Source organism: Arabidopsis lyrata (assembly GCF_000004255.2).
Source record: "Arabidopsis lyrata subsp. lyrata unplaced genomic scaffold ARALYscaffold_4, whole genome shotgun sequence".
NCBI classification, from domain to species: Eukaryota; Viridiplantae; Streptophyta; class Magnoliopsida; order Brassicales; family Brassicaceae; genus Arabidopsis; species Arabidopsis lyrata.
In genome coordinates this window covers 9,839,220-9,859,401 of record NW_003302552.1, presented here as the reverse complement: position 1 = coordinate 9,859,401, position 20,182 = coordinate 9,839,220, and the positions used below count along the sequence as shown (strand labels likewise).

General features: G+C 35.5%; 3 protein-coding genes across 7 annotated transcripts; 1 reads left to right on the top strand and 2 right to left on the bottom strand.

Moving 5' to 3' along the window:
* Positions 1-34: 34 nt before the first annotated feature.
* On the top strand, positions 35-7,563 carry LOC110229074 (potassium channel AKT1). Its single transcript, XM_021027905.1, has 11 exons — positions 35-420; positions 4,209-4,565; positions 4,634-4,691; positions 4,802-5,119; positions 5,195-5,440; positions 5,534-5,632; positions 5,725-5,757; positions 5,881-6,066; positions 6,172-6,366; positions 6,460-6,535; positions 6,639-7,563. The coding sequence occupies exons 1-11, from the start codon at positions 248-250 to the stop codon at positions 7,478-7,480; spliced, it is 2,583 nt and encodes an 860-aa protein (XP_020883564.1). The 5' UTR covers positions 35-247; the 3' UTR covers positions 7,481-7,563.
* A 9-nt stretch (positions 7,564-7,572) lies between these two features.
* LOC9316881 (3-ketoacyl-CoA synthase 11) lies at positions 7,573-9,865 on the bottom strand. Of its 2 annotated transcripts, none has more exons than XM_002878948.2 (2): positions 9,665-9,865; positions 7,573-9,383 (listed from the first exon to the last, which is right to left on the bottom strand). In XM_002878948.2, exon 2 carries the CDS (start codon positions 9,373-9,375, stop codon positions 7,846-7,848), a length of 1,530 nt encoding a protein of 509 aa, XP_002878994.1. In that variant the 5' UTR covers positions 9,376-9,383; positions 9,665-9,865; the 3' UTR covers positions 7,573-7,845. The 2 variants fall into 2 exon arrangements, with proteins under 2 accessions (XP_002878994.1, XP_020883565.1); XM_021027906.1 differs by lacking the exon at positions 9,665-9,865 and adding an exon at positions 9,572-9,587.
* A 3,831-nt stretch (positions 9,866-13,696) lies between these two features.
* LOC9315060 lies at positions 13,697-18,104 on the bottom strand. 4 transcript variants are annotated; one of them, XM_002878947.2, is made up of 18 exons: positions 17,943-18,103; positions 17,799-17,853; positions 17,634-17,706; positions 17,431-17,553; positions 17,177-17,349; positions 16,949-17,098; positions 16,661-16,862; positions 16,271-16,572; positions 16,012-16,143; positions 15,813-15,926; positions 15,647-15,733; positions 15,436-15,552; positions 15,212-15,320; positions 14,999-15,130; positions 14,646-14,920; positions 14,424-14,576; positions 14,030-14,350; positions 13,697-13,922 (listed from the first exon to the last, which is right to left on the bottom strand). In XM_002878947.2, the coding sequence occupies exons 2-18, from the start codon at positions 17,844-17,846 to the stop codon at positions 13,815-13,817; spliced, it is 2,619 nt and encodes an 872-aa protein (XP_002878993.1). In that variant the 5' UTR covers positions 17,847-17,853; positions 17,943-18,103; the 3' UTR covers positions 13,697-13,814. The 4 variants fall into 4 exon arrangements, with proteins under 4 accessions (XP_002878993.1, XP_020884472.1, XP_020884473.1 ...); XM_021028813.1 differs by having other exon boundaries at positions 14,424-14,564; XM_021028816.1 differs by lacking the exon at positions 13,697-13,922 and having other exon boundaries at positions 14,192-14,350; positions 14,446-14,576; positions 17,943-18,104.
* Positions 18,105-20,182: the final 2,078 nt, after the last annotated feature.

Sequence of the window (20,182 nt, the reverse complement as noted above, 5' to 3'; positions counted from 1 at the left end):
TATCTTGAAATTGAGAAGCCACCATTAATGCTATAGTAGGGGTTAAGACGTGATAGTGGGTCCAACCACACAGTGATGCAGAGAGAAAACTTAATTCCTTGAAAGTGAAGGGATCCAAAGTCAGAAATGACACACCCGTAATAAAGCCAAGAGTTAAGCTGCTTATTTTGCCTCTTTTGCTGAAACCAAAAGAAAAAAAAAACAAGAGCCATTAAAGAGGAAGCCAAGAAGAAGAAAAAAGTCGGTGATGAGAAGAGGGGCTTTGTTATGTGGACAAGACCAAGATGAGATTGAACAGCTTTCGAGAGAGAGTAGTCATTTTAGTCTTTCTACTGGAATTTTGCCTTCACTTGGGGCAAGAAGTAATCGAAGAGTAAAGCTTCGGAGATTCGTTTTATCTCCTTATGATCACAAATACAGGTCTTGGTTTTTTACCATCTCTTGTTTTTTTTTTCCTTGTTTTGAAGAGCTAAGAAGGCACCTGCCCCCTCTAAGTACTTACGATTTTAACTTGATTCTTCAACTATATTCTTCTTAGTCTTTCATTTACGAGGATCGGAAACACGAAAATAATTCTACTTTAGGATCATAGTTTTCTACTATTTTTTTAAATGAAATAAAAAATCTAAGAGAAAATTCCCAATATAAAAAAACAAAAGTATTTTGGTTGGTGATCCACTTTTGTAATTTATCATGGGTATATATAGTATATAGTATATGCACTAGATTAACTAACATTTTTTTTTTGGTGCAAAAGATTAACTAACCTTATTTTTTATGAATTAGGTAAATTAACTATTTGGTTAGATTACAAGTTTTCCCTTAAATATTATTAAGAGTTTCATGCATGTGGTTTTAAACTAATAACTTGTTATTTGATCTTATATCCACAATTTATTTTGAAAATATGTTACCGTCCATATTATTTCGCGTTATTTCATAAAATAACAAAAATTGCGTGCAAAGAGAAGAATGCTATTTTGGTCAAACAACACGAAAAGTTGGTTTCCTCTTATTTTATGTTTTTCACCTGGGTTATTTACTAAAATAACATTAGAAAATAAAAAACTACTCCTTCCGTTTCACAAAGAATGTCGTTTTAATGTTTTAATTTTGTTTCACAAAGAATATCGTTTTATGTTTTCAATGCATTTTTTAAGATTAATTTTCCTTTTTATCCCTATTATTTTAGCTATTAACTATAGAGAGTGTATTATCCAGTGTATTAATTGAGGGTAGAAATGAAATTTGTTTACTTTTCTTAATTTGTGTGAAAAATGGTAGAATAACACTCTTTATAAAACATAGGGAGTATCTATCTAATTAACTTTGTCTTTTTTTTTTTAAATCTATCTAATTAACTTTGTTATTATTATTATTATTATTATTAATATTATTATATATTATTTTTTGGGTTAATTTTAGTTACCGACAACTAAAGGCTTTAGGTTAAAGCTCCCTTTTTATTCAACATTTGGAATATTCAAATCCTAGTTCCCTATCGTTCCTAATATTCAAAAAAGAAGATCTATAAATGCGAAGACAAATGTAGAATATTCAAGGCTTCCATTATTACTCTAGTTGGCTAATTAGCTTAAAAGCCGCCTTTGCTTTTGGGGATAATTTATAAATGAGAAAGTGAAAGTAGAACATTCAAGGAATTCATATCCTTTGTTTGAAAAATCGTTAAGCGTCAGTTGGGCGCTCGGTATGAGCCTAGCGATTAATCAGAAAATTAAATTAAAATCGGGAATTAATCGGGGATTAGTTTTAGGGTTATTTTAATATTTTTAAAACATATTAATCTAATATTGTTTTCATAATTGCAGTAAACATATAAAACTGTATTTGTGAGACAAATTTTTATGATTTTTATTACAAATTTATAACTTTTATTAAATTTTTAACATAAGTTATTGTAAAACATCACAAACTCCCAATTTAAATGATTGAATAACAAAAATAAAAAGTATTTTTATACTTGGAATCTAAAAATAATCGGGATATATAAGATTCGGCGGGGAGTAATCAGATTAGGTGGAAAGTAATCGGATTAGGCTGAGAGTAATTAAGTAACTGATTTCTTTAGGGGATCAGTCATTAATCGAGGCGGATAGGGTGGGCCTAGAGATTAAGCGGGGAATAATCGGGTTAGGCGGATACTTTTAGAATATGGCTCATATCTTGATTTCAACGATTGATTCAAATCTGACACTAAATTATTATAACCAAAAGTAGAAAACTTTTTTTTTTTTGATAAAAAAAAAAGTAGAAAACTTTTCGTGGTTGTTGTATCGTCAATAGCTATATGATATCAAATAGACACATAGTCGGTACAACCACAAATGAGTTATTTAGATCAAGAGTATCAACAAACTATATGAAGGAAGTTATATTTAGATCAGGAGTATCAACAAACTATATGAAGGAAGTTATTTATATCGAAGAGGAAATAATTATATAAAAAGGGGAGATTTTATTGAACCACTCAAAGGTTACAAGACTCTTTAATTCTCTCAAACTAGATTGTATACCCGCGCATTGCGCGGGATTTTACTTTAAAACGTTTAATTAATGCGAATCCTTGAATATAATATTATAAATAGATTCATTTGAATTTTAATAGATTTTATTTTATTTATGTGTATTATCTTTTCAAAGTAGTAAAAAATTTCTCACTTTTGACTACAATTTCTCTCTTTTATCTTTTAATGTATGTAAAAGTTCTTTATAGATGACCAATCTGAGATATAGACTCATTTCTATTCAAAAACATTGGATTTCAACGTCAACTTTTACAATTTATCTTGACTATTTGAAAAATACAAAAAAAAAATTCACAAATATATTTTGACGTATATTTTGATGCTGAATAGTATTCTTAATGTTGATTTTCCTAAAATATGTAACATACGAGCTCCTAATTCTAATTTTAAAATACGTTTTAAAATAAAATATTTCTTATTATTTCTAATTAAAAACTCTTCTATCTACTATTACTATTATAGTTTCCATATAGCATCCTCAAATATTATTATTACATATTTTTATTATTTGATTAGATTGTTCTATTTTTATTTGTGATGTTTATAATAGGTTTTTGTTTTATTTCAAATCACATTATTATTTTTTCAATCTATGTTAATTTCCTAAAATTCTAGTAATATTTTTTTTATTTTTTTTCAGATATTCATTTGTTTTTTTTAGAACCTAATTTAGAAAAAATTAGTAAACTATAATTATAAATAATAATATGTACTGATCACTCCTTCTCATTTTCTAATCGGTATCATGAATTAATACTTTAAAAATAACACATATATTCTCAAAATTTAAATATGTATTTTTCAAAAGTGAATTACTTTTTATTTTAAGTAAAAACCTTTAAATTTGGTTTATTTTTACTCTTATTTTCTTTATTCTACTTAATAACTGTAACTATTAAAATTATTGATTGTTGTAACATTAAAATATATGATAAGTATTTTTTGATATCTCTAATCATTTTAAAAATATCTACTTATTCTATGTTAAGATATAATTATCTAATTTTATATTTATTCAATCTCTGTTCAGAATTTATATATTTTGTGTTGCATATATATATTTTTTTGTTAATATTTTATTTATTTTTTTGTAAATTATTATTTTTTATTTAATGAAAGATAATAATAAAAAGTGTGTGAATTGATTTTAGTTTTAATGTTTTTTGTTGTAATAAATAAGATATGTGGAACCCATAAAAAAAAATTATCATGACATGAATGGTGATGTGGACACCTTAAGAGGAGAGACAACTCTCTAATTATATATATAGATTCTTTCTCACTCGCTTAGCTTGGTCCTAACACACCTCCAAGTTTCGCTATTTATAGTACAAGGCTTAGAAAATATTACTTAAAATATTTTTACTCTTATATTACAACCACATCCATCTTTTCTTCGCATCTTTATTCAATCACTCTCATCACTCCCATAAGGCCATAACCATTACTATATTTTTTATATTATAATATTGTCATCAAATAATAATTAGTAACATACTATTGAAACCCAAAGTGCTGAAAAATATGAGACATTGGGATATATATATATATTCATCATGCGGTAATTTGATAGATTTGTTCAACTACATGTAAAAAATGTGTAATGATAATTTCTGAAATGAGGATTATTGAATAGGACTGAAAAGAAAGTGTTGACTACAGGATATGGGAGGCTTTCCTAGTGGTTCTTGTGGTTTACACAGCTTGGGTTTCGCCTTTCGAGTTTGGGTTCTTGAGAAAGCCAAGGCCACCACTCTCTATCACCGATAACATTGTGAACGCATTCTTCGCTATCGATATCATCATGACATTCTTTGTGGGATATCTCGATAAATCGACTTACCTCATTGTTGATGACCGTAAACAGATTGCATTTAAGTACTTGCGTTCTTGGTTCCTTCTTGATCTTGTTTCAACCATCCCCTCAGAGGCTGCTATGAGAATCTCATCTCAGTCTTATGGATTGTTTAACATGCTTCGTCTTTGGCGACTTCGCAGAGTCAGTGCCTTGTTTGCCAGGTTAGAATCACTAAACTTTTTCTTTCTTTTATTATTTTCTCTTAATCTTGACATTCTCCGTTTAACAGACTAGAGAAAGACCGCAACTTTAACTACTTTTGGGTCCGATGCGCAAAACTCGTTTGTGTAAGAACATCAAAATGTTTTGCATTCTTATAATGTTTATCTTTATTTAAACTACTACACTCTCAAGGTAGTAATAGTGTAGATACTAACCAACCAGAGCTTTTTTGCAGGTTACCCTTTTTGCGGTTCATTGTGCTGCATGTTTCTATTACCTTATTGCAGCGCGCAATCATGACCCAGCAAAGACCTGGATTGGAGCATCCATTGAAAATTTCCTAGAGGAAAGCTTGTGGATGCGATATGTGACTTCCATGTATTGGTCCATTACTACTCTAACCACTGTCGGTTATGGTGATCTGCATCCTGTGAACACAAAGGAGATGATATTTGATATCTTCTATATGCTCTTCAACCTCGGATTAACCGCATACTTGATTGGTAACATGACCAATCTGGTAGTTCATGGAACTAGTCGGACTAGAAATTTTGTAAGTTAGCATCTGCATCACCTGTTTAAGCTATGATTCTATAGGACCATGACAAATTTTGTTCTACATTTCCAGAGAGATACAATCCAAGCTGCTTCAAATTTTGCTCATAGAAACCATTTACCGCCTCGTCTGCAAGATCAAATGCTTGCACATTTATGTTTGAAATATCGGACTGACTCTGAGGGGCTACAACAGCAAGAAACTCTCGATGCACTCCCAAAAGCCATTAGATCGAGTATATCACACTTTCTTTTCTACTCCCTCATGGATAAGGTCTACCTGTTTCGCGGAGTATCCAATGACCTGCTTTTTCAACTGGTAAACTCATTAATATGAATGTGAAACATCATCATTCAACTCCCATTTTTCGACACATCAAATGAAGCTGCCATTGCTCTGTACATTTTGCAGGTCTCAGAAATGAAAGCTGAGTACTTCCCACCAAAAGAAGATGTTATCTTACAGAACGAAGCGCCAACAGACTTCTACATCCTTGTGAATGGTACCGCGGTAATAAAATTTCACAAAATTCTCTACAGATTTGTTGAGTTGACATAAATGAAATGAATGAGAGACTAACTTACTTATCCGTTATGATGCAGGACTTGGTGGATGTAGACAGTGGAACAGAAACTGTAAGTCGGGTCACTTGGTGGATGTTTCTCACTTTATGTTTATTCCTTTTGTCTCCAAACCCCTGATCTTGGAGTTACCATGTAACTAAGCATTCACAAAGAAAACTTTATGGAGAATTTCAGATTGTGAAAGAGGTTAAAGCTGGAGACATTGTAGGGGAGATAGGGGTGTTATGCTACAGACCACAGCTGTTTACAGTGAGGACAAAACGTTTGTGCCAACTGTTGCGTATGAACCGTACAAATTTCTTGAATATTATTCAGGCCAATGTTGGAGATGGTACCATAATCATGAATAATCTACTTCAGGTAAATAAACAGATCCTTTGGAGCTTTTCAAAAATTGAAATCAGAAAAATTTGAATCATGAACTATTACTTACTTGTTCTCACTCTCTTTCTTTGGGGAGAGCAGTATTTGAAAGAAATGAATGATCCGGTGATGACGAATGTTCTGCTGGAGACAGAAAACATGCTTGCACGGGGTAAAATGGATCTTCCTCTCAATTTATGCTTTGCTGCAATAAGAGAAGACGATTTGCTTTTACATCAGTTACTAAAGAGAGGACTTGATCCGAATGAATCGGATAACAATGGCAGAACACCTCTGGTCAGTGAAGTTCACATTCTTGTTCTGTTATTTTCTTCCCATCCAAGCTCTTGGAGACTATAACTTTGATCTCTTCTTTTTGTCTTGAAACAGCATATAGCAGCATCAAAAGGAACTCTGAATTGTGTTCTTCTTCTGTTGGAATACCACGCAGACCCCAATTGTAGAGGTACGCGCCAAAAATGTTGTTCAATTCTGGTACTCCCATTTTGATATCAGGTCATTTCTTTTGAACTATTGAGCTTCTTGGTTTCTCAAAAATGTACATGCAGACGCGGAAGGGAGTGTACCATTGTGGGAAGCAATGGTGGAAGGGCATGAGAAAGTTGTAAAGGTACTGTTAGAACATGGCAGTACCATAGATGCAGGGGATGTGGGTCATTTTGCTTGCACGGCGGCTGAGCAAGGCAACTTGAAGCTACTAAAAGAAATTGTTCTACATGGTGGAGACGTTACCCGACCCAGAGCCACAGGCACCTCTGCACTCCATACTGCTGTATGTGAAGAGAACATTGAGATGGTAAAGTATCTTCTGGAGCAAGGTGCAGACGTTAACAAACAGGATATGCATGGTTGGACGCCAAGGGATCTTGCTGAGCAACAAGGGCATGAGGATATTAAAGCTCTATTCCGAGAAAAGTTACATGAAAGGAGGGTGCAGATCGAGACAAGTTCTTCAGTTCCTATACTCAAAACCGGGATCCGATTCCTCGGAAGATTCACTAGTGAACCCAACATCCGTCCTGCATCAAGAGAAGTGTCTTTCAGGATTCGGGAAACTAGGGCAAGACGGAAAACTAACAACTTCGACAACTCGTTGTTTGGGATATTAGCAAATCAAAGTGTACCCAAGAACGGGCTAGCTACGGTAGATGAAGGCAGAACTGGAAACCCAGTGAGGGTGACAATTAGTTGCGCAGAGAAAGATGAGATAGCCGGGAAGCTGGTGCTGCTTCCTGGGAGTTTCAAGGAGTTGCTAGAATTGGGTTCCAACAAGTTTGGAATTGTTGCTGCCAAAGTTATGAACAAAGACAACAATGCAGAGATTGATGATGTAGATGTTATAAGAGATGGAGATCATCTTATATTTGCAACTGATTCTAAAAACCCATAGAAACTCTCTGCCAAATTCTATCACCTATTGTTATTAATGGCAAGTTGATAACTCTTGTTTTAACAACATTTAAAAAAAAAAAAGACCCTCAATAAAGAATGCTTCAGGGACAATATATGCAGACACAACAACCAAAAACACAAGCTGGACCGAACATTGACGGTCAGCTACTGTCTACAACATGTTTTTCCGCCAAAAAGAAGAACAAATGTTCGAAAAAGAAGAAAAAATTGTTAACCAGTTTGGTGTATCTGATAACCAACAAGGAACAAGGAAAATTCATTAGGAAGACTCAAAACCGAACAGACACAAAATATCGAAAGCTAAAAACTCAAGAACCTCTTGTGAAAAATTGTTGATGGTTTCTAGATTGTTGAGACCTTGGGGACATCAACTGGGAACTCATGAATTTCATCCATCCACGGGTTCTTCTCTTTTTGAGGGTTGACTGACCTTAACGCTCGCCAAACTGAGCTGTTGCACTTGAAACCAGAACCAAAAGCTATCTGCCAAATTCTATCGCCTTTCTTGATCCTTCCTTTTGCCTCACTATATGCTAATTCATACCACAAAGAAGAACTGGATGTATTACCAAAACGGTAGAGTGTCATTCTCGAGGGTTCCATGTGCCAATCTGTGAGTTTCAAGTTCTTCTCCAATTCATCAAGAACAGCTCTTCCTCCTGCGTGGATGCAGAAATGCTCAAACGCTAATTTGAAGTCTGGGATGTATGGCTTGATCTTCATCTTGAAGAGTTTTCGTCCCACTAATGTTGCAAAGAATAGAAGCTGTTCAGATGTCGGCAGAACCAGTGGTCCTAACGTTGTGATGTTTGTCTTTAGAGCATCACCAGCAACAGCCATTAGTTCTTTCGATAGGGTAACACCAATCTTACTTGCGGAATCCTCTTCTTGAGTTATGCAACCAAAGCACTTATCATCAGCTCCCTTGTGGGTTCTAACCGTATCAACAAGCTCGTATTTCGATCTTCTTCTGTCCCATCGTTTGTTAGAGAGAAGAATCGCTGCACCTCCCATTCTAAAAAGACAATTGGAAACAAGCTTCGACCGGTCATTCCCAAAATACCAGTTCAATGTAATATTCTCCATGCTAATCACCATTGCATAAGTGTTGGGAATGGAGTGAAGAAGATGTTTAGCAAGATCAATTGAGATCAAACCAGCACTGCAACCCATTCCTCCCAAGTTGTAACTGAGTATGTTCCCACGGAGCTTATAGTGATTGACAACCATAGCAGATAACGAAGGTGTCGGGTTGAACAAACTACAGTTAACAATCAAGATCCCAATATCCTTCGGGTTGACATTCGTCTTGGCAAGAAGTTCATCAATAGCTCCAAACATCACAGTCTCCGCCTCTTTTCGAGCTTCTTTCATACACGGGTTTGGAGGAACATTGAGAACAGCCTCAGGTAAATAAGTAGATTCCCCAAGCCCCGAACGTTGTAGAATCTTGCGCTGGAACTCAAGATTCTCCTCTGTGAAAGAACCAGTGAGTTTAGAACGATCCATAAAGATCTTTTTAGTACATTTCCGGGACTCATCGGGTTTAAAGCACGAAAAGTCCACCAAGTACACAGGACGCGGCCGAGTCATGAAGTAAATAGTCATTAAAAACACAAGAAGCATAGAACAAACAATCACTGAGATAAGATTGTACTGAAGATGCTCCCAGAGGTTGCGAATATCGCTGATAGAGAATGTCGAAATCTGCGCAGCAATTACAAGCACCAATGGGGAGAGGAAGAGGTACATTCCATGTGTGATAAGGTAATGATAACCAAGCTTCACATACTTAAGCTTCACTGATTTTTTGAAATCAGGAAGGTTACGATCCGATGATTCGATCAACGGCTTCTTATGCTCAACATCCATAGCTTTCCCTGCTTTGACAAATCAAAATGTTACGTTTCAATTTGATACAATCAAAATTCCAACGATATAAACATTTTATAAAAAACCAGTTCCACTAAAAACCCAAATCAGAAGCTAAAAACCCAAACCAGTTCTAAATCAATTACTAGATTATAATCAATGGAAAGAGACACAATTCAAAATGCATTTACAAGACCTAGATTCGATTCAGTTTCATGTTTTGTTTTTTTTGAAGCATAATCTGATTTTAAAGCATTTAGATTATTGAGAAAAATAAACAGAGACTAACCTTACTTGCAGAACTCTGATTGCTTACGGAGAAACCGAGAAGAAGAGAGATAGAGACAGAGGGGAAAATGAATAGTTGTTTTTTTTTTTTTTTTTGTTGTTGTTTTTTTCTCACTGCACAGTTGTCGCAGTAGCTGTCGTTAAACTGTTTTGATATTTTACGAACACTAGAGGTTGACAATAAACATTATAAAAATCCTCAACTTTATTCGGATCTACAAAAAAATTCCTCAAATTTTTAATCAATTTCGAATTTTAAAAATGAAAACTGCCTGTTTATGCTCTAAATCTATAGGAATAGTAAATGATACAGTTTAGAATTCGAATCTCATCAATTGAACCAACTCATTTTAAACCAAAATGAACCGAACTAACCGAACTCAAACCGATCCAAACAAAACCCAAGTTTAGACTCAAATTATAAAGATGAGAACTTGTTTACAATCAAATGAAGATCCAAAGTAACTAAAGTTTTAGCTCTAGTCAAGTTAAAGTTGGATTGAATTACTTTTGGGACCACAAAGAGGAGCTTTTGTGTATTGTCTTCTTGTGAACTAGGTTTAAGGATGTCTCCTTGTATTGAAGAAGCTAAGGGCATGAGAGAGAGTGCAGCAACACACAATGTAGATAGAAGGGTGAGAGAAAACATATAGAAAGCATAAGCTTTGGGGTGGGTTTTTTCAAGTAGATGAGAGTGTAATACAAGGTGAGTTCTTGAGAGTGAATCACTTGTATCTCTTGTAATCACCTTGTTCTTCATAGTGAAAAGATGTGGATCGAAAGATCCTAACCGGATGTAGCGGTTCGTTAACACCGTGGACCGGGTGAACAATTTGTGTGTGCTCCCTTTTTTCCTTTCTCTTAATCTCCTTGCAGCTCTATTTTCAATCTCTGAATAATTGTCTGTCTCAGTCTCTGAATCAGTCACTGCTTCAGTCGCTAATGTAGTTGAAACTGGTTCAATACCAAACTGCTTCATATCTTAGGTTGATGAGGTTCAAGCTCTTAAAGTCGAAGTCTTTTGAGCCTCTTAATCCTCTACAAGTGGTAACAGAGCCAGGTTTTGTGTATGGTTCTCTTAAGCCAATAATGCGGACATCCAAATCAAACCAAACCGAGAGCATACCAAACCATGCGGTAGATGTATCAAATCGGTTAATATGAAGCATTTTGGAGGATCATTTCCCAAATGGAGTCACAATCAATCACAAGGCCTATGGTTAATTATTTAGAAGCAAATTACCCTAAGAAGACTAGTGATGGTTCAAGAGGAATCAAAGACCAGCGAGTCGAATCACCATACTGTGAGAATTTGACCGTTGTACTCTTGAGTCCCTCCAAAAGTTTTCAAGACGTCACAACTTCCTCTCCAAGTTGACAAGATACAAGACACACCAGACTTCCCTTATTTGGAGCCTCGGATCACACCATATCGATTCCAACGGCTGTATTCATTTATGTTTGCGATTTCCTTTATTTTTATAGTCTTGTTACCGTTAGCTAGAACCTCTATAAAAGCTAATTATTTCTTTCATTGTAAAGTACCATTGAATATTGACAGTTAATAGAAAGTTTGTTCTTCTTCACAAAGTTTATGTCTTTGTGTGTTCCTATTCATTAGAGTTTAAGTGAGCGATTCACTTTTATTCTCTTGAAGCCTCAGATCAAGTTGTTTGTGTGATTCAAACAATCTAGTTTGACCACCGATTGAGAGAGTCAATCACCCCTTTATCCATCCTTTTCCCTTGAATTGATCCCACACGAGAGAAGCGACCGCCATCGTGTCAGATTTCCACCTTCGACCATCTTTCCTACATAAGAGAGAAGCGACCGCCAGCTTGTGAATCCACCTTCTCTATCTCGATGCAAGGCTCACCACCGAGTCATGTATCATTTGGTATCAGAGCTTCAAAAGCTCCTATCCCCAAAGACGTCGTTTGTTGACCTTCCCCGGAGAGTTAACTATGCCTCTCTCCTAGCAAAGTGAATGGTGAAAATCAAGCATGACGCGATCAAAGCTTCCTTAAGCTTTGGTGGAGTCATCACGACAATACTTGAAGCCGTTGGAGTTAATCTCACCGACCGCGTCTTTACCAGCGAGGAGCATTACATGGATCTTGAGAGACTTGGAAATATGAAGATATGATATATCGTCGATTTTACCGTTTTTAGCCACGATATATGTGTTAGTTTTAAAGTCTTTTTGTTGTTTCTAGAGTCTTTTTGTGTTTTTTTAGGTTTTTACACGTTTGGGACAAATTTGGAGATAAGGAACCATTGTGGAGCTAAACCGGAGATTAAGAGCTGGAGGAACAAATTCGGTATCAGACCAAAGCATGAGAGTCGACCGACACCCCTTGGTGTCGATCGACACCACACGCGGCCCAACAAAAGTCTCGACGGTTTAAGAGTTTTAAAGCCCGAAGAATCAACCCGGTAGACTTTCCTATTTGCAACTATTGTCCCTGCACGTTTTTGGAGATATTATAAATAGCTTTTAGGGTTTTTCTATTTCATTATCTTGCATCTTACTTTTTGGTTTTTGCTTTGTAATTCTCTAAGCTTGAACCCTTTGGAAGATAATTGGAGAAATCAACTTTTCAGAGATTTCAAAACCCTGTAGAGAGAACATTTATTCTAAACTATTTTCTTCTTTTGATTTCTTATTTGCAATCTATTCAAGCATGTTTTCTGTTTCATTAATCATGTCTGAGTAATCTCCCTGTTAGGTTTAGGGATTCTCATTAGGGATTTAGATGAAGTAGTAAATCGATTACCTGTTAGGATTAATTTATAGAGTTCTTCACCTTAGGTTGTTCTTAATGTTAGTTCTAGAGTAGCTAACTAGAACTTGATCATAGGATAATAGGTAGATTCGAGAGGTCATCTATTACTGGAACTATCTTAGGTGGGCAGAGATTACTAGATACATTCGAGAGGTGGTCTAGGAATATTTGTAAACATATCAAACCTGTTTTTAATGCTAGTCTAAATCTAGGAGTTTACATTCGAGAGGTGGTCTATGAATATTGTATGTAGATTTAAAATAAGATGGATTCAAGCTCGTAGAGTTACATCTCAACCAGATTAGATTAAAAACAAAATTACCTTATACTCTGTCTAGCTTAACTATATATTACATACATGTTTTTTACTAAGTCTGGACATAAAAACTGAACCCGAAAACCCGAACTGGAATCGACCCAAAATATCCAGTTCTGTTCGGATTTGGTTATTGCCAAATACCCGATGGGTCCTACGCAGTCGTATCCGTGGGTATCTGGTAATTTCCGGAACGACCTGATACCCGAACGGGTACCCGATTACCCGAAATTATATACACTCGTACATATAAAACATGTATTTGTACGGGTAATTGGGTAAAAAAGTCGGGTAATCAATATAATTTTTAGGTAAAATGGGTATAATGTAGGGTAATCGAATAAAATTTCAGGTAATCAAGTAAAATTTTGGGTAAACAAGTACAAAATACTTGAATAGAAAGAATGCTCGATTTTTTCAGATATTAAATGGGTCCGTCCGAAATTCCTCTACCAAAACCGAACCAATAGCCGAACCTACACGAAACCGACCCGAATACCCATATATATCCATGCCTATTTTTTTACCTTGGCAGAACATCCTCCTCGGTGAGATAAGCCTCTATATTCCGGAGCTACAACTTTGGTTTATCCCTCCGAAAAATTAATGGCTACACAATGGTTAATCTATCACTAGTACTAAAACAAGTTCGTAGTCTGTGTTCTTTAAATTCCATGTAATAATAAGCGCACGTTTATTTTTGTGATTTTGAATAGAGCAAACCAGGGTTGAAAACCAAGGAATCTTATAGAACTATCAGTTCTCTCTCAGGCGACATTCTCGAGACTTTAAAAGCTTTGTCAATCTCCAACTCTGGTGAAGGCGTGAAGAAGCTATGGCTCAAGCTTTTGTAACATTTTATTTACAAAAGTTGTTAGAATATTCAACTTCGTGGCATATAGACATAAAATAGACATCGAAACAAAAAGAAAGAGAGCAGAAAAATAATAAGCTAAGACGAATCGTAGTTTTGGATAATATTCTACACAATATTGCCATTGAAAGTTGGTGGTTTCCCAAACAAGCAAAGAAAAGCCTGAGAGCACAAATTATTCTATTGTCACAGTTGTACAACTTACTAAGCTATTGGATGCAATCCTAAGTCGCTCTCCTGCAATCTTCATCATATGCTTTCCTTCTACTGTCATGCTCGAGGACTGCAAAACATAAAAATAAGAGGTGAAAACTCAATCAGCTACATTGATTTGCAATATATAACGTTAAGAGAGAGACTAGAAAGAAAAAGAAAAAATCAAATGATCACCTGCAACGTGACAACGCTGTGCAGAATCAAATCAATCTCCGACTTGAATGATGATATTATCTTCCTAACTCTGACGTCGTTGTGCATCAGCAGGATCACAGAGACAATGCATTGTATCAAATTCAACAAGTTTCGACTGCTCTCCCAGACCGGTGATTCCAGCATCGCTTTAGTGTATTCACTAACCATCAATCGCAATCTTTTCAGAACCTCTTCTGTGAGTTTGGAGCTCCGGTCAAACAGCAAAAAGCAAGGTACTAAATAGTAGAGACATGTTTGTATGTAAAGGTAAGAAGACTTCTCCTTATCTTCGGGTATACACTGGCAAGAAGACATGTGTCAAAAAATCCCAACAGATTTAAAAACAATGAAACATTTTTCAGTAAGTGCTCACATTGACTATATCCATCAAATACCCCGGCAAGAATTCACTTAGAGTGGTTACGCTGCTTTCAGAAAGTCTGGTGGGTTTAGAGTCCAACGTGCAGATCATCCTGAGTATGCCACACCCATTGTCCAAAGCAGGTTTCAAAATAAAGTATTTGCCCTGCTAATTTAACTATACGATTAAAATCTTTAGATAATAAGTGTAATTTTCAGAAATCACAAAACTTACTATTTGTTCGACAAAAGCTTTCTCTAGAATCTGGAGGACAAGAGAGCTATCACCCATTCCTGACAAACATGAGCACACAAGGTTTGTAAGTGCTTTGAATGTTGTCTCCCGCCGCTCATCACACTCGATCCCCATCTCTGGAGGGACAACTTTGAAACGCGCAATTAGAGTGATGAAGAAGCTAAAATGATCTGTAATCTGAATATATCCATCTCTATACGCAGTGTGAAGAATTTCCACTATCCGATACAACACAGCTGGTTTAAGTTGTTCATCTGCAATATACGGTTTTTCGGTTATCAACTTTTATAAAGTTTAGTCATCAAGAAAGGAAAGAACTGTGAGATACTCACATAAACAGCATGAAACTATTGCTTTCAGCATAGGGGAACTGAAATGGTCTATGGTGAAGTAGTAAAGGAAAGAGAGAGCAAGTTCTTGGGCTTCCCTAGGGAGACTTGCAAATGGTCCACCAGGCACATCACCTGTAACAATGACAGTACCGATATTTAGTTTTAGTGACACTAAGAAATAATGTCATAACATAGTTTTCTGTTTTGCAGTACCTTCTCCCTGATAAGGGTTGAAGAAGTTTCTGACGTCTTCTTCAAATGCAGGGGAAGTATTCTTCAGAAACCCAACTCGCCCAAGGTCAAGCAAAAGTTGCAAAACAACCTCGAGTAAAAAAAAAACACGTAAACATGAGCCTAGTTGATGAAAAATGGGTGGTCCATGCACTAAGGATCTTCGCCTAAAGATTACTGGATTGACAATAGAATTGGTTTGGCACCTGGGTAGAAACGGGATTCTTATCACCCAACTGATGAAGCAGTGACGGAAGTTTGTTGACCCAAGCAAGCTGGTAGTTATCTACGGTTGGATCATTGGGATAAAGGATATTTCCATTCTGCAGATATTACAAGAAAACACATTTTAGGTTTCATTAATGTGCGTGGAAAGTTAGACGACTTAACATCATATCATGAAAAAATTATACTTACAGGGATAATCAGTTCTCTAACAATTGAAATGCAGGCTAATTGAAGTGGAGACTCTGGTTTGCAATCGCTTAAAGTAATAGTGAACGCCTGAAAAATATAAAAATAGAAACCAAGTTACTGCTGCTAACTAGCTATCAAAGGAAGTAATAAGAAAGTATAGACGAACCTGCATCAGTTTATCTCTCCAATCACGGTCCACCCTCAAAGTAAGTTTTGGAACAAAAGGCACGAGTAAAAGCAAAGCTTTTTCGTGAATAGGTGGACTAATGCTCCTGATGATCTACAAAAATACATGTTCGCGATCGAAACATTTTCAATGAAAACTAAAGAGCTTGAGTTATTATACGAGTAATGAGAGAGCTAACCTTGCCTAGTAGGGTATTCTCAATAAATTCCAGAAATCTATAGGAAAGGTCACAAGGAAGGTGGCTCCATTCACTTACTTCCAAAAAGATTTCAGTCAATACACCGTTGAGGATAAAGTAGCTTTCATCATTCTGTCAACAAAACAATAAACCAAGTGTTTATAAGGAAGGTATATATATAAAATAATTAAGCTATAATCATATATATATATATATATATATATATATATATATATATGTGCATTGTGATAATTCATACCCTTTTAGAAAGGTAGATTTTGGGAATAAGGGGAAAAGAAGCAAGTAACTTTTTTGATAACATTGATGAAATGTGGTGATCGAGTTTCATCAGAGTAACTTCTTCTTCTTCAGTTGCAGTATGTGTCTGAGTGTGCGAAAACTTGATGGCACAACATATGCTGCAGAGGATATGGTGCACGCAATCAATTAATGATTGTGGATCCAATCCTCGTGGAGCACAAAGCAGTTGAATGAAATCTTGGAAACAATTGATTAAGGCTCCAACAATCTCCTTCAATCTCACAGAGACGTGGGCAAAACCTATAAGAACCCGTAGAAAAATATTCAAGAAAACATACGATATAAGCCATATACAAAAGGAAACTTATTCATGAGAAAAAGAACATACCTTCTTTTGCAGCATCTTGCTCATAGGCGAGTAGGGTTTCAATTTGTTGGAAATGCTTTTTCTGTGATTTGGTGTGGATCTCATCATATGGCAACAGCGAGAGGCAATGTGACAACCCGGAAAGAGCTACCTTTAGATTAGTTTTATCTTGCACATAAAAATGGTTGCTCTGAATAATGATATCCTTGTAGTTTTCAAGAATCTGTAGCATCAAGTAGCAGATGGAAACTTGAGAGGAAAAAGGAGAGAAATACTAGATGAGGCAAAAAAGATTGTAAGAAGACACACCTCTTCAGGATACATGGAAAATGAAGGCGGGTAGTAGTCCACAACAAGGTGTAAAAAAGCGAAAGCATCCAAACGAACATCAATCAATGAATTAGCCATAGCGTGAAATATGGATAGCATCAAAGGTGACACCATAAGTCCCTTGATATCCTGAATAGATTCACAAATAGATACAATAGTGTAGCTAAAACAGCAATGATATTATTTCAAAAAATAAAGAACACATACCTCTTGTTTACAAACACGAAAGATCTGAGTCTCAAATAGTTCATAAAAAGCTTTTCTCACTTGCTTATCATCATCATTAACGCGTCCCTTAAGACATTGTATGATAGTATATTTCTTTGACTGCAGCTCTACTGGATGACTTTTTAAAAGGTCTTGGATACCAAGCAACGCATCTACACTGATAAAAAACCAAAATTCATATTTTCCTCAACCAAAAACATGTAATTAATCATAAGAAAAAAAAAAAAAAGTACTTTTGCGAACTTTAGCATTGGGATGACGACTTCGTACTAGAAGCTCCTCCAAGGTCAAGTTTTTATTACTTGTAGCAAAGCCAGTCTTTTCTGCTGCCACACTTTGCTCAGGAATTATAATTGCTGCAAATTAAATAAGCAAGCAATTTTGTTGAGCTTATTATTACAAGGGGGAAGAAAAAATAATAATTGCAGGAGGAGACCTTTGGATTTAATCTCTGTGTTAGTTGCATTTTTTGGTGGAGGTAATTTTCTCCCCAGCTTTCGCTTGATTTTCTGCAAAATCAACCCAACAATTATTCATCAAAACATTCATAATAAAAAAAAAAGAGACAATGTTAAAACCCTAAAATATAAAAAGAAGAGACCTTGAAATCAATTTGCTGCTTCTTCGCGGGAGCTTTGGAGCGAACCATTGTTCAGCTGAAGGAGGAATTATGTAATAGCTCTCTTGAGCTTAAGAACCAGAGAAATACAATACCCTAAGGTAGATAAGTAAAGAGAAGTTCTACCTTTAAGAACAGAGATTGAGACTCTACGGATGATAGATGTGGAGGAGAGCGGTTGGATGCGTCAATGGGGGCCAGCGAATGTTTGAGACAACAAGGCGGCGAGAGATTGTTTCTCACGGTGAAACAAGTTACGGCAAAAGGAGAGAGTACATAGAGATGTCGTTTTCTCAAATAAAAGGGAATGGGCTGGTTAATTGTTTAGGCCCAAATAGTTTTGGCCCGATGGAATATTCATAACATATTTTATAATTAATTTTAACAAAAATATAGTTAGTTTAATAAAAAAAGTTTACCTAGCTAATATTAATTTTATATATAATTATTTATGATTCTAGATAATTTGACATAAATATTATCAAAATTATACATAATATAAAATATATAATAATAAATAATATAATTACATAATTATTATAACATTCAATTTTATAAAAAAAATTATATATTACAAGATTATAAACTTACAAAACACTAATCGGAATCGGAAGAATATTCAGATGAAGCAGAATCAGAACCTTCTTCAAACTCTCTAAGCTCCTCGTCGGATACGTCTAACATATTTTCGATTGTTTCATCTCCAATATGTGTGTGGATTGTTTCTTCATGTGACATATCAACTCGATCTATGTTCCAAACATACATTTGTTGCATAGGACTGTTTTCTAAAACTCTGTGCACTCCGCCTCTCAGGTTAATTTGTGTAACCTGTAACCCATCGATTTTGTCTGTTTGAAGCGCGAGGATATGAAATGTAGCACACTTGGTCCGCCTACGATGCAAGGATGAAAGGATCATATTTATCAATGGTCCTGTCGTTTTTATCTCTGTCACCCTAAATTTGTTATCTAACTATCTACATAATTATAAGACTGGATACAATGGTGCTTTTCTAAACATTTGAATAATTATTACAACTGTTGATTCACTCCAATGATGTGTTGTATAAATGATAAATGATGAGGTGAAGTTAACAGAGTTGTAAAGATTCAACGGCGTTGAAACGAGAGAAATGGGTCTCATGGTGACAAGTAGCAGACATTGATTGAGCGATTTTTTTAATTATATGATAATATTTGGATAAAACATGTGTATAGTTTTTATTAGATGCTGAGATTTTAGATATTTGTTATCCCACTCAATTATTTAAGATCAATATGTCACAAAATATTAAATTTTATTTTAATATCTTTATACCAAAATTTATCATTTTTCATACTCTATAAATAGAGACTTGTTTCACTTAATTTGAACACACAAAAAAAAAATCCATCTTTTTTACTATATTTTTGTCAGCCTTCATAAACTCTTTTTTTATTGTTTTACCCATCTTTTAGTGAAATGGATCCTAATAATAATCCCTTTAGCTCCCAAAATTCTTCTAATTACCCTTTTAATTATCCAAATCCAAACAATTATCAGTTTCAAAATCAATCTCCCAACCATCCCCAACATATACGAATTAAATTATGGATATCCACTAAATTTCTTCATGTCGTCAGCTGTTCCAAACTATCGTCCATATCATGGATCGATGATGTCGTATTCATCTCAAGCACCCTCTTATTCTTCTGCTCCATTGGGTAATGAAACTAATACAAGTGTTGGAGCAACTGAATTTCCCGAATTTTCTACACAAATGGCTCTTGGTGGTATGAGCAATGTTCATGAAGCCATTCCAAATGAAGAAGATTCAACTCCTGCTCGTCCGAGAAGCTCCAAATGGACCACTGAACAAAATTTGGTGCTACTGAGTGGGTGGATAAAATATGGAACCGATAGCGTCGTTGGTAGAAACCAAAAAGGGGATTCATATTGGGGTAAAATTGCTGAGTACTGTAATGAGCATGGCTCATTTGATACTCCGCGCGATGGAGTTTCGTGTAGAAATCACTACAACTACGTGAACAAAAGCTTGGGCAAATGGGTTGGCGCTAACGATAACGCTAAACGCATGCAACGAAGCGGGTGGTCGGAGGATGATGTTTTGGCGAAAGTGCATGAACTATATTCAAGTGCTGGTAATGGAAATTTCTAATATATAAAAGAGTGGCTCGCAATCCGTGATCAGCCACGTTATGGTAGTCAAGTAGGAGGAAATACTGGCTCTGGAAGCAGTGGATCTAAGAGAGCCCACGAGAGTGATGCTAGTGACGCCAACTCTGTAGGATCTAGTACTCGTCCAATGGGGAGGGATGCTGCTAAGAAAAAGGCTAAAAAGAAAGGTAAGGGTGCAGCCTTGG